This window comes from Dioscorea cayenensis, unplaced genomic scaffold, assembly GCF_009730915.1.
Source record: "Dioscorea cayenensis subsp. rotundata cultivar TDr96_F1 unplaced genomic scaffold, TDr96_F1_v2_PseudoChromosome.rev07_lg8_w22 25.fasta BLBR01000375.1, whole genome shotgun sequence".
NCBI lineage: Eukaryota > Viridiplantae > Streptophyta > Magnoliopsida > Dioscoreales > Dioscoreaceae > Dioscorea > Dioscorea cayenensis.
Window position 1 is genome coordinate 177983 of NW_024086766.1, and position 14481 is coordinate 192463.

General features: G+C 36.2%; 1 protein-coding gene across 1 annotated transcript; it reads left to right on the plus strand.

Moving 5' to 3' along the window:
• Window positions 1–944: 944 nt before the first annotated feature.
• Window positions 945–8543, plus strand: LOC120254190 (elongation factor 1-delta 2-like). Its single transcript, XM_039262337.1, has 3 exons — window positions 945–1230; window positions 8211–8359; window positions 8424–8543. Exons 1-3 carry the CDS (start codon window positions 945–947, stop codon window positions 8541–8543), a joined length of 555 nt encoding a protein of 184 aa, XP_039118271.1.
• The last annotated feature ends 5938 nt before the right edge of the window (window positions 8544–14481 follow it).

Genomic DNA, 14481 nt, shown 5'->3' on the forward strand with positions numbered 1-14481 from the left:
CAACACGGGCATGTGGAATTTCCACACGACTATGTGGATTCCTGCAATATTGATTATGTGAGTGTTTTTGATCGATTTTCTTTCCAAATCTTGCAGATATGACCCCCAAGACAAAGAAGCAAGCTGGCAAGCATCCGCGTGAGTCATCCCTAGAGCCGAGGAGTGTAGGATTCATTATTCCCGAGCACCAAGTCCGATTTTAGCGATTGTCAAAGCTAAAGTTCGGGTAATCTCGGTTCCCAGACATGGGCGCATTGAGAGAGATACAGCAGGGAGATATTTTAGCTGATGAGGCTGAGGAGCTTTTGTCAGTGGGTAGTTGGCGACAGTTGCTATTGATCAGGGAGCCGATTATCCGTGTATTGACACTAGAGGTATTGGCATCATTCGAGTTCGACCGGTGGTATTCGAGTTTTGATAGAGTTGACGCCATAAAGTTCAGAGCATTTGGACATTACTATACTATGAACGACACACTATATTCGATCCGGTTGGGACTATATGACAAGACTTTTACTGCCATTGAAGAGTACGAGTGACTTTCGACCTACTATCCTTGTAGTTTGACTCCTTAGAGAGCGTATATCACTTTATGCGGCTAGGAACAATACAAGCCATGGGTGTCCAAGGCCACATGTCTTTTCTGACCTGCATATCGTTACTTTCACGCCATTTTGAGCATGTCAGTGAAATGGCCGTGGTGACAGTACTGGAGTCTTGAGCCGACAGGAGGTATTATATCTGTATTCGACGGTACAGCGATAGCCGATTCATTTGGGCCATATATTATCCGAGTATCTGCGCCACTAGGGCCAGTATGCCAGAGTGGGGGATGATCTTCTCGGGCCCGTACATTACCAGACTCATCATGGGCATGAGCCTGTTAGATGCTATCCATAGGGCTGAGAAAACGACCATTCCCTCCCTTTCTAGGCCTGGATACGATGAGACTAATGGGATTGGTACTCAGACAAAGACCTGGAGTGTATATATTGGCTACACGTGCTCCCGAGATAGCTAAGGGAGAGGACAATGCAGTAGGGGGTTCTCAGCCGGTTCCCGAGCCTCAACCTGAGCAGATGGAGACAAAGGCACCTCCTACAGCACAGGAGCCACCACCCGTGCATATGTTTTCTCCCACTCGAGCCCATGATCGATTTAAGAGGCTTGAGAGTGTTGTGGGAGTATTACAAGTAGATTTAGCTGAGGTTCGCTGCTATCAGGGCCAGCGTACCACATAGAGGTTATGGCGCGTCTCGACATCTTACAGCAGATCCTTGAGTGAAACGTGACATCTCCCTTTGTGATGAGACCTCCTATTCCTAAGGCATCTCCAGCACCACCATCACCAGATCCACCGACACCATTTATTTGATCTAGCATCAGCAGTAGTAGAGCCGACCACTCGTGACACCGACGCTTTGATGTGTCTTTACTTTTCTTTGTTCTTATTTTTCGTATTTCATTTTCGTATTTTGGACTTGTACTACTCAGAAAGGATCTTCTATTTTTGTAGTCTTGAGTTGTATTTTATTACTTTATCTTTATATAGTCGAGTTTGTTTTGTTTTTATTGAGCTTCACTGAACCCTCTTGTGTATATGTGCAGATGGTCTTGTGAGTATGAAAATTGAGGACTAGTCATGGGCACGAGTCAATGTGTTTTGCACATGGCCGTGTATGCTCCACAACCCATTGGAACTCAACTCTCGAGGAATTTAGCTCCATCAAACGTACCATTATGAGTTCAGGGGAGTATTATTTCAATTGCTCACTTCCATATTTGTTTTTGATTGATTTATAGTCTATTGTGCTTGCATGCATACATTGAGGGCAATGTACATCTTAAGTGTGGGGGGAGTTCACATTACGCATGTTCTTTACACAAGTTTTGACTGAACATACATGCTCACGTAGCCAATGGCGGTTCACCTTAGTTGTAATGGTTGTATTCTTATGTCTAGGAGAATTTTTAACATTGAATGTTCTCATGCTCTAGTTTTTACTTGAATTTTTAGGAAATTTTGCCTGATTGACACTTGTTGCACTACTTGCTCATTAAACCTTGTGGAAACTCAAGTTCGATGTTTAAGGGACTAGTTTAGTTGCTCTTTGTTGTGTCAATTTTACTAAAAAAATTATGCTTGTTTTGGTTGTGCATTGGGGTGGAAAGAGCTATCACCTATGAAGTATGAAGGTACACTCATAAGTCGGATACTAGTTCTGCCCTAATGAGAGAAAGAGCTATCTCATGGGATGAGTGAAAGCTACTACCCCGGTAGAAAGAGCTACCACCTCGAAAGTGTGAAATCCACCTTAGCGGTCGCTTTGGAAAGGGCTACCTTAGAGGATGTGTGAAGCTACTACCATTTCTTTTTCTTTCTCTTTGTATATAAATAAGTCCCTTATACTTACAACTTTGAGGAGTATACGTTGGGTTAACTGGAGTGAGTTTAAACACACTTACAGGATTTCAAGTTTGTTATCCTTTTTTATTCGAGTTTTTAGCTAGAGCAATGATTTTTCGTATTTAGTGTTGAAATTTTTCTTACTTGTAGAATGCTTCTTTTGCATACTTTTGGTGAACCTAAGGCCAAGCACTTTCAAGATTTCATTATTTTATGCTTCAATATTTTATTTTTGCTTGAGAACAAGCAAAAGTTTAAGTGTGGGGAGTTTGATAAGTGCTTGTGTATTAGTAATACCAAGTATTCTTTTCTTACAATGAGCATTACTTTTCTCAGATCTTATCGCTAATACATATGTATTTGTTTTACTTTTGTGCATATAGGGTTATGGAGACAATAATGGAAGAAAGTAGCCAAAGTAGATCGTGGAGGCACTTTGTTGATGAAATCTTGGAGTGAACAAACGTGAAGACACAAGTTGTGCTCAAAGACATGTGAGTGTGTGCCAACCTCCGTTGTGCTCGAGTGACCAAGCAAATTGGAGGGCCGCAAAGCTAACAAGATTGTCGTCAAATATAATTTTGTTGAAGAAGCAACGCGATCTACCGCATGGATGTGTACCAATTCATTTAGCCTCGATGAAAAGTGTGGATTCGGGAGTATTTTGGCAGAGCACTATAGCAAAGTACTACATAAAATTACTGTAGAAGTTACTGTTTATAGGCCACAAAAAATTGATTTCCTGGAGATTCACACGGGCGTGAGAAATTCCACACGCCCGTGTGGATGCCCGATTCCAGCCTATTTAAAGCCGCGTTTTCAGCCGATTTAAGAATCCTTCTTTCCATCTTTTTCTCATCTTTGGAGGCGCTTGCAACTAGGGTTTAGAAAGGCTTTGGCATGACTTTTGGATTGGTTCTATGGCCTTCAGCACCGTGTTCCTTCGGAATATAGTTATTGGGGGAGCTTTCATCGGCATCAATTCGGTGAGGTGTGCCCTAGGCTTGACGAGGAAACCTTTAAAAAAGACAAGACTACTCCACAAGACCATCGACATGAATACCAAGGGGGTTTTACTTATGGATTGCATGTTTTTACTTTCGATTTCATTATTAATTGTATCTTGCTCCATGGAGAGCTAAACCCCTAGTGGTTACTTGGACTTGTAAACCCTATGATATTATTATTTCTTTGACCTTTCTATTGTGTTTCTTTAATTGATGTCTTTAATTGAGCTCCAATCTTGAATTCTTGTTGATTGGTTTTCCCTTAGAGTGACACTAGGGTTGAGAGCCTACATTGGTAATCCTTGTGAGTGAGTGACACACTATGAGGGTTAGACAAAGCAAGATTGGAGAGGGTCGAGAAGGTGAGTCGAGAGGTAGCAGAACGTCCCCTTTCCCCTCCAATGAGATTTATTCTACCTCCGTGTTCTAAGAGTTCTTTGCGGTCACAATAGAGTGAAGTGCTAAGGGAGAAACTCCACTGGGGCTTAAATGCCCAAAGCAATAGAGTGAAGCATTGAAGTAATACTTGGTGGTGGGGCTTAATTGTGACTAGGGGTCTTTCGCCCGGACCAAAGGGTTAGATCTATATTAGGGAATAGGATTTATCACTTGGAGTCCCTAGAGTTTTAAGCAACCTTACGCAGTGTGTGGCATCGAGACTGAGCGATTTCTCCGCCGGGGTATAGTATAGGGTTAGTCACGGTAGACCTTAGGTTTGGGACCGTGTGCTTTAGGATTTCTACGATTCATTAAGCATCAGTTAGGAGACATAATAGTTGGTTTTGCACTCGAAGCAATAGTCCTAAGGGAAGCAATGTTCGGGTGCCCCACTTTCTGTCGATTGCCTCTCCTATCTTTTATTTACGCTTCCTTCTTTTCTTATTTCTATTTTCATTGATATTGTTTGCACCACTATCGATCCATCTTCACTTTACTTAAATAGCAATCCTTGTGTTTCTGATCACTATTCCCTGTGGATACGACTACCCACTGACCAGGGTATTATTACTTCGACAAACCTGTGCACTTGCGGTACACACACAAAAGAGCGTTGTCAAGTTTTTGGCCCCGTTGCCGGGGAATAGGCGTTTTAGAAACACTTTGTACTATGCTATTTTAGCTATTCACCATTTATTCTATTTCACACTATCTTATTCTTTCATCGTTCTAATTTGTTTCTTTTTCTTTGATTTTTGGAAAAATGATCAACATACCCGAATTATTTGGCACAATCACGGGAATGGTTGAAGATATAGAACATAAAGTTTAGTTGTTTGCAATACAGTCCACTTCATGTTGTTCCTTACAAGAGCAATTCACCATCAACCAACCAGTGGAAAGATCGGTTGTTGATTACATTGATAGAATTCAAGAGCAGAGTTGTGAGTTAGATAGTGTGCTGGATCAGTTTGAAAAGTCTGCACTGACAAACCTGTGCACTTGCGGTACACAGGCAAAAGGGCGTTATTAGCGGTCTAAAATATCAAAATCTCAAGATCAACTGAAAGCACAAATCTCGAGGCTGTCTAAAATATTCAAAATCTCTAGATCAACCAAGAGCACACATCTCGAGGCGATCTTAAATATTTAAATTTGAAGATCATCCGAGAGCACATATCTCGAGGCGATTTCAATCCCAAGATCAACTGTCAATACAAATTACGAGGCAAATATATATATAATATAATAAAATAAAAAAAATCAAATCAGATAAAAAAATATTATAAATAATACAATCAAATCAAATAAGATAAAATATAATAATACTAAGATAAAATCAAATCAAATAAAATAATTGTATTAAAATAAAACAAAATAAAATAAGATAATAAAATAAAATAATAAATAAAAAATAAAAAAAATCATCAAATCTCATAATAATAATAAAATAAAATAAAGTAAAAAAAAAAATCAAATTAGACAATATATATACATAATAAAATCATATATATATGTATATATAAATATAAAATAATATAATATAATAAAAATAAAAATCAAAATCAAATCGAATAAAGATAAAATCAAAAAATAAATAAAGAAATAAATAAAATATGATAGTAATATTAAAGAAATTAATATAATATAAATAACTAATAATAATAATTTAAAATAATAATAATTTTTTTAAAAAAATATAAATATTTATAAAAAAATTAATTGAAAAAAATAAAAAAATATAATAGATATAATATATATATATATATATATATATATATATATATATATTGATAAGTTCTTGTGCGATAAGAATGCGAAGCGTTCTTTCCTTATGATGAGTATTATTTTTATCGGGTTTTAACGCTAATATGTGTGTATTTATGTTACTTTCATGCAGATAGAGTTGTGAGGCCGAATATTAGAGAAAGAAGCCAATATGGATCGTAAATGCACCATTTGGAGGAAATCTTGAGAAGGTTCAAACACGAAGACATAAGTCGGGTTTGAAATGTGGGAATGTGTGCCAACCTCCTCGTATTCAAGTTAGCACAACGATTTGGAGGGACACAAGGACAGTCATATTCAAGCATTCCATTATTGAAGAAGCAAGGTCTCCACCAACATGTCCGTTATTGAAGAAGCAAAGCGATCTACGGCGTAAACGTGTGCCCGTTTACATTACCAGGATGAAAACATGGATTCGGGATTGTCTCGGGCCGATACTGTAGTAAACACTGAAGCAGGTGCTGTTCACAGCCGGCCGAAGAAGAAGTAAAACAGAGAATTCACACGGGCGTGTGGAAATTCCACACGCCCGTGATAAAAATCCACAGGGGCGCCCACATGGGCGTGTGGATTCCCGATTCTAGCCCTATTTAAGGCCGATTTCAGCCCCAATTTCATAATGCTGATCTCCATCCCCCAACTTGAGAGAGGGCTTCGGCTAGGGTTTTGAGAGGTATTGGCTAGGGATTTGGAGAGGTTCTACGGCTCCGACATCGCGCTCTATTTGGAAGAAGGTTAGTGGGAGAGCTTTCGTCAGCACCAATCCGGTGAGGTGTATCCTAGGCCGGACAAAGGGACCCTTGGACGAGTAGAGGACTCTCCACAAGACCATCGCCACGACTATCGAGGGGGTTTTCTATGGATTCTTTGCTTTTACATTTGATTTCATTGATTGTAATTAGCTCCATGGAGAGCTAAACCCCCTAGTGGGTACTTGGGTATTTGTGAACCCTATGATGTATTCGTTTTATTGAACCTCTTTATTATGCTTTCAATTAATTAATGTTTTATTTGAGTTCCAATATTGAATGCTTGATTGTATGAATACTCACTTAGAGTGACACTAGGGTTGAGAGTTCTTGTTGGTAGCCCTTGTGAGTGAGTCGAGAGGTAGCCGAGCATTCCCTTTCCACTCCGGTGTGATTTATTCTACCTCTATTTACTCAAGTTCTTTGCGGTCATAGTAGAGTGAATGGGCTAAAGGATGACCTTCCGCTGGGGCTTAGTTGCGGGTACAACGGAGTGAAGCGTTAAAGTGATTTTAGCACCTAGGGCTTAATTGTGGCTAGGGACCTTCCACCTGGACCAAAGGGTTAGGTCTACATCTAGGAAGAGGATTTATCACTTGGAATCCCTAGAACTCATTGCAATTCTATACGAGTGCAAGGTTGAGAGGTTATTCAATTTCTTCTCCGGGACATGTATAGAGTTAGGCATGGTTGACCTTAAATTTGGGACCATGTATTTAAGGATCTCCACGGCTCATTATTGCATCAGTTAGAAAGTATAATAGAGGGTTCTTGCACTTGAAACGATTGCCCTAGGCGGAACAATATCCGGGTACCCCATTTATATCGATTGCCTTACCTTCTCCTTTACTTGTGCTCGCTTTCTTGTTCTTTTACTTTTGTTATTTCACATCTTGTCACACATATCACTATTTATCTTTCACTTAGTTAAGAAACAATTTAAGTGTTTTTATTCCCTGCTCCATGTGGATACGATACCCCACTCATCTGGGATTTTATTACTTCGATAAACCCGTGCACTTACAGGACATACGCAAGGGGCATTGTCATATATATAATATAATAGTGGACGTGGAGTGCTTGTCGGGGAATCTCACGATCAATGTAACTACCCATTACACTGCCACCACGCGCGACCAGCCTCATGATGAAGACCAGCGATTAGTAAAGATGATTTTAAAAGGGGATTGAACCAAAAGGTGAAATGGGAAAGCGAGAGCGAAGAGAAAAAAGGAAGAAACCGGCAAGAGAAGACTAAAGAAGGGGGAGTTAAAGAGAAAAAGCATTGGAAGAAGAAAGAAGATGAAGGTGGTTTTCTCTTCCTATACCTACATATATATCCATATAAAAAAAAAAGAATAAAAGGTCGCTGTCATTACCTGTGACCGCTGCCTGCCGACGTTGCTGTCACCGTTTATTACTGTTGCTTGTCGCCGCTGTCACCCGCCACTGTTGCCGCCGTTGCATACTATTGTTGTCATGTTACTAGTCGTTGATAAGTGGCTCAATCGGTGGTGTTCCAACAGGTCATGCCGGTTCTGATGGTGCAACCAACTCTCATCAGACGTGGAGCACCGCTTGTTCACCATTGATGAGGACATCATCATCATCCTCGCTCATGCTCAGTTTGGTGTCTGATGGGTGACGATCGTACGACTGATCTCTGGACGAACCAACGGCAGCGCTAGCGAGATGATGATGTTCCCGTTTCCACAGCCGCTAGAGAAAACATCGCCGGAGAGTGTGAAGAACGCCGCCATGAAACAGGTGGAAGTCACAAAGATGTATGAGAGGATGATGTTGACCATACTCCTAATGCAGGTGAAACCAAGAAGGGTCATGCTCTATTCGAGGATATCAAAGCTCGTGGCTTTATTGCCGACAGAAGGAACTATTGTATATTGGCTCATGGTCTCACCAAAGCTGGTCATGCACTAGAGATATATAAAGTGTTCTATGGCATGAAGGAGGTTATGACCAACCAAGTTACTGAAGACTATGTTTTTTTTTTATGATGAATGGGGAGCATCCCAGCTTGCTCCTGTTGGTTATGGCATCAAGAAGCTTCAAATAATGATGATGATCATGAATGACTTAGTCTCTGTTGATGACCTCATAGAGGAGCCAGCACCTTACCGTGGAGTCAGCCAATGAGTTAAAAAAAAAAGATGTTTTCTTTGATGGGGTCAAATCCCAACCTATTAAAGGATGTTGCAGAAGTTATATATATATATATATATATATATATATATATATATATATATATATATATAAAACAAATGTCCAGACTCCATGAATTTCAATGTTATAGCACTCCCAATGACAAAACAATGCATATCAATGGCAGAGAACTTTAATGTCAAGGTGGTTGGCATTGACCTCTCACTAAGCATGGTTTTATTTGCTTTGAAAATGCCATTGGCCACAAATGCTCTGTTGAATTCAAGGTTGCAGATTGCACGAAGAAAGCATATCGGGATAATTGATTTGATGCAATATATAGCCGTGACACTATCTTGCATATACAAGACAAACCATCATTGTTTAGAAAGTTCTTCAAGTGTCTAAAACTGGACAGAAAGATTCTGATAAGTGACTACTGCAGAAATTCAAGAACACCATCCCAAGGATTCACTGAATATATCAAACAAAGAGGATATGATCTGCATGATATCAAGGGTTATGGCAAGGCGCTTTAGAATGCTGGTTTTCATGAGGTTGTAGCAATAGATCGAACTGATCAGTTTATGCAAGTTCTTCGAGGAGAATTGCCTTAGTTCAGGATTTTTTGGTGGAAAATTATGATGATATTATGGATGGATGGAAAGCAAAGTTAAAGAGGACATCAAATAGTGAACAAAAATAGGGCCTCTTCTTCATCATAAAGAAATGAATAAAGCTCATGCAGAATATCTCTAAAAGACATGGAAACTATCTAATATAAGTTTTTTGTGAGATTGAATTCAATAAAACCATATTAATTCACTATTTTGCATGCAAAAACATAGACTTTAAGGGTCATTTTGCTACGCAAAATTTTGAGATACAGCACAACGCAACTTCTCTTGTTCTTTGTTTGGTTTGTTAAAAAGTTAAAAGTACAGCACAAGAGGATGTCAGAGTACAGCACAAGTAGTTAAAATTTTTGTACGATGAAAATCTCGGTACAAAAGTTTTATCATGGTACAGCACAACTAAAGACTAAATTACCCTTAATAAAGAATAAAAAATACAATCACGTATATCACATCCCACGACGCTCATCAAGTCCCACGACGCTAATAAATTTTAATAATATAACATTTTTTAAATGTAAGATCAATATCTTAAAATTAAAATTTTAAATCATAAAAATTAACATAAATAATATTTCAATTTAAAAAAATTAAAAAAATTTAAATTGTATAAAAAAATAAATATAAAATCTCTTTATATCTTATATTCACGAATCATAGATATGATTTTTTTATAGATATATCAACATATTAGCAATCTCATATAAAAAAATAATATTATTTTAACTCGATTGATATATTAACAGAATTTATCATGTATTTTTTTAAAAAAAATTAATTTTGCATATATTTTTGAAAATTTTTAAAAAACATAATTATGATTTACTAAATTGATTAATTATAAAAATTAATTAAAAGTATTGAAAAGCGATATCTTATTGTGAAGTTGTTTATTGTAAAAACAAACATAAGATAATATAAAGGGTATTAGAAGTAATTTTATAATATTTTTGTCCAGTACTCAAGAAACTATCCATAGAATATCAAACATGGTACAAGACAAATAGTTGTGTTGTACCACAACTACTTGTTCTGTTATGTACTGCTTGTGTTGTACTTAGTTGCGTATCAAACGCACCCTAAGTCTCTCTCTCTCTCTCTCTCTCTCTCTCTCTCTCTCTCTCTCTCTCTCATATATATATATATATATATATATATATATATATATATATATATATATATATAAGAGTATTACATGCATGCAGGCATGTACATCCCAACCAAACACTCGAAGGCTCTTGAATAAATCAAATAAAAAAACCCTCTCTACTTTAGTGGTTGTCACTCTCAAAATCAAGATACTCACAAGATACTAAAGGGAAATTATCACCAGTTGACATTTAAGTTTGGATGATAATAGGGTTTGGCCTTCTTCTCAACTATTGGATATCAAAAGATGCAAAATTTAACAATGTGGCCTTGACTTTCCTGCAATGTGTTGTTCACCAATTACAAGCATGCTTCATATGTATATTTATAAAAAAATCTTGATCCCGAAGCAATGATATAAAAAAAAATTAAAAAAAAGGTCCAACCATGAAAGAGAGGCATATGGGAATAAATAAACGATAAATATGGATATAAAAAGTAAAATTTAGGCATTTTGCATGAGCTATCACAAAAGCTTAACAATGCAATGCATGGTGCTTATTCAGTAACAAGTAAGAAGTGGGACTTTTGGCCTCCAAGCCTGGATATATCAACTTGATACATAGCAGTTTACAGGGCATGAACATTGTGGTTGATTGATGAGAACTTAACTTGCACCGTGGTTATTTGTCTTGGAAAGTTGAAACTTGTGCAAATATGTTGAGCTTAATATTCCTTGGTATTCAAGTAGCATTTCTTTCTATCTGAAGCAACACCATGGATTAGTCAATGATTAAAATACCCATCTCATAGCAATGATAAAATGCTCATTCTAAAGCAACACTAAGCAAGTTCATACCCAAAAAACATCAAAAATGCTTATATCAAGATGGCGGCGAGGCGTAAGCAGTGACATATGAGATATATATATATATATATATATAAATTATATGCTCACATATAAATGATGTAATATATATATATATATATATATGTATATATAAATAAATCAATATGTATATATATAGAAATAAACAAATAATAAAGTTTATAATTTGCAATTTCCTTGTTTTTACTTGTACTCGAGCCCTTAATCCGAGGTTTCAAGACTTTAATCTGGGGTAATTAATAATAGAGGCTTGCCTTTATTAGGAATGGAAGAGTCCACAAAAATAAAATAAATAAAATAAACAACATTTGTGATTCGATATATCGCCCGGTGTCTCTACACCGACATGAAGCTAGGGCGTGTATTTTTATCCCACATTGGGATATACTAAATATAGGTCCTTTAGACTCAATAAGACGGTTTGCAGAAAATTTCAGGCTTCGAGCTTTAAATTCCGAGAAATTCCATGCTTCATTCCATATTCGCCACACAATGTCACTCAAATACATGGTTTTTTCTTTTCTTTTGCTAAAGACACACATCAATGACCTATAACGTTTTGTAGCTTTGCGCTATCACGCCATCTTGATAATAGATGAAATTAACTCATCCCTGATGAAGTGTTTTTGTAGTTTAACATGAAAAAGAATACATATTATATTTAGACTATATATTTAAATAAATAACAAATGGGATGAATTCACATACTTAGATTGTACATTATTACTTTTTTGAAATGATCTATAAGCCTTTCTGCTTAGAAAATATTTCTAAGTTTCTTGATATTCTATAGGTACTTGCGTTTTCTTCTAGCTCGGCCTAACTAATTTTTAGGTGTCTAATTAAATTATCCAGCAATAAGTGGTTGTGTGGCAGAAAGGTATCATAAGAGTCACATGTAATCTATCATAAAGGTCCCATAATTTTGAAGGCTTGTTCTCACTTAATAAGTAGTTTTAAGGTGAGATATTTGACAAAAGAACAAAAAAAGAATAGTGTATCACCTATGAATTTATAAGATAAAAGTTGTTAAATACATTCAAATAATATATGTAAACAAAACCATTTGATATCAATGACCTAAAATAAAAAATTTTAAAAAAAATCCCCCACTTTCAATGTGAAACCTTACATATATTACTTAAATTTAATGAAAGAAAAAGAAACAAAATTTATACATGCCTCCACAAACAACAAATAAATAACATCAATTTTCCATTTTAACTGAGTGGTTATTTAAAAAACCTGAAATTCATTTTAGTAGAAGTCGTTTGTCTCTTTAGAAACATTCTTCCAACATTGACCATTTGCGTCCATTCTTTCCTTAAAGATAGATATGATCCGTCAAGCACAAACAACATAAGGATGCAAACTAGAAATAAATAAAGATGATAACAACCAAATATAAAAGTTAACAACAATAGACAAAATAAATTACTTCCACCAAAGAAGCAAACATAAAAACTAATAAATTTTAAAACTTAAACTCCATTCACTACTTGTATGTGCATTCTCCCCAAACTAGTAACATAAGCCAAGCCATCCATTGATGATGTTGGATTTCCATTAGCAGGTGTAGTAGGACGACTGCCATCATGAGTAGCACCTCCACTAGCACAAGGAGTAGAAACAAAAGATGTTGATGACCCACCAAATGGAATGGATAACTAATAGGTGACAATAATGGATAGGATAATGCAGTAGGAGTAGAAGTAACATGTTCTGGAGTCCACCATGTCACGGAAGCTGAACCGCCATCATGGTCATCATGAGTAGAGTGAGCCTCTTTATTCGTAGATGAACTGATATGTTTAAACTGATCGAGTAAGCCTCTATAAGTAAAATGTCCTCTACTGACCCCCTTTCATCTTGCCTGAATAATCATTATCACATCAGAATATATACACATATATTTCTAGTACAAATTAATGCTATTATTATTATTATCATTATTATTATAATTATTTGATTTGATTGTGGTTACTCATAGAACTTTCATCTATAGATTTACCTTAATTCATTCACTATCACTTTCAACTTCTTCAAATTCATCATTTTTATCCCCTTTATCTTTACTTTCTAATTCAAGTAGAGGCTCCTCTTCACTCTCTACTTCTTCATCATCTATTTCAATTAGTGCCCCATTTAGATCACTTTAGAGACTGTTCTGCAACAAAAACGTTGATGTGTATCTAAGAGGCTTCCATATCATCTTGTTGAAAAGGTGCTTCACATGACACTGATGTTGTTCCAGAAACGTGTTTAGGAAGCTCTACAATGGATCTACCTTTTACTTTGAATATTGCCCACCAATCAACCTTGTCACACTTTAAGCTCGGATGCATTGTATAATTAACTTGTGTTGCTTGAACGAGCAAGCACAAAGGGTTCATATTTATTGAAAAGTCACTTATAGTTGGCGTCCACAAGTTTATATTGTTGATGGCATTTTGTTCCCACATTTGGTATTGAATCAAACTAGTAACATTTAAACAAAAGGGTTTCTCTTGATTGTAATTCTGGGTACTCTAAGCATAAAACCTCCCTTAATTAGTCGTAATAGTCATTTTCATCTACAATATAGTTTCTACCCTTTAAGCATATACTACTATTCATTATTGTATTATCTGAACTTTTGCTTGTTGTATGAAATTTAAAGTCATTCACTATGCATCAACTGTAAGACTTATAGTTCTCAGGGGTCCTTTTGACAAGTCCTTCAAGAACTGATTGGAAATGGTTTTGGAGGGATCATGTGCAAAATTGTAGAACCATATTGCAAATTCGTGTTCTAATTTCTCATCAGCGTGTCTATCTTCAATATGTGGATACATTGAGCGTAGCTCATCGATATAGATACTTCACATATTAAAACAAACAGCAAACAAATTAGCATAAAGTCAAAAGCAACCTAAACCTTGAATTTTAAAATAAGTTATCATACTTTATGAATGGTTGCATTTTTGAACAATTTAATAAAATGTATATCTGTACCTCCAAAAATTCTTCTTTTGTAAGATACTTGATTTTTGATTTTCCTAATGTCCTTCGAGGATTTGTGAAAATTGATAAATTCCCAGTACATTCTATTATATCTTCTTCAATGTCAACATTACGTGGCACCTTTTTAAGCCTTGACTTCACATGTGGTTTGAAATAATGTTCGCAGAAAAATGATGCTTCCTTGACTAAGTAGGCATTGCATATGGAGCCTTCTACTTAACTTTATTTCTCACATTCTTCTTTAATTTTTTGAGATACCTACAAAGTTACATTTATATGTATGAAGTAATAAACAATATTTATGTCAAGAGAATAA

What these genes read in the sequence shown, in the direction of transcription:
- LOC120254190 (XM_039262337.1), top strand. Translation starts at nt 945, where the DNA reads ATGAGACTAATGGGATTGGTACTCAGACAAAGACCTGGAGTGTATATA. An exon ending in TCGCTGCTATCAGGGCCAGC is followed by an intron (nt 1,231 to 8,210) that starts GTACCACATAGA and finishes CTCCTAATGCAG; the next exon opens with GTGAAACCAAGAAGGGTCAT. An exon ending in TGTTCTATGGCATGAAGGAG is followed by an intron (nt 8,360 to 8,423) that starts GTTATGACCAAC and finishes GGAGCATCCCAG; the next exon opens with CTTGCTCCTGTTGGTTATGG.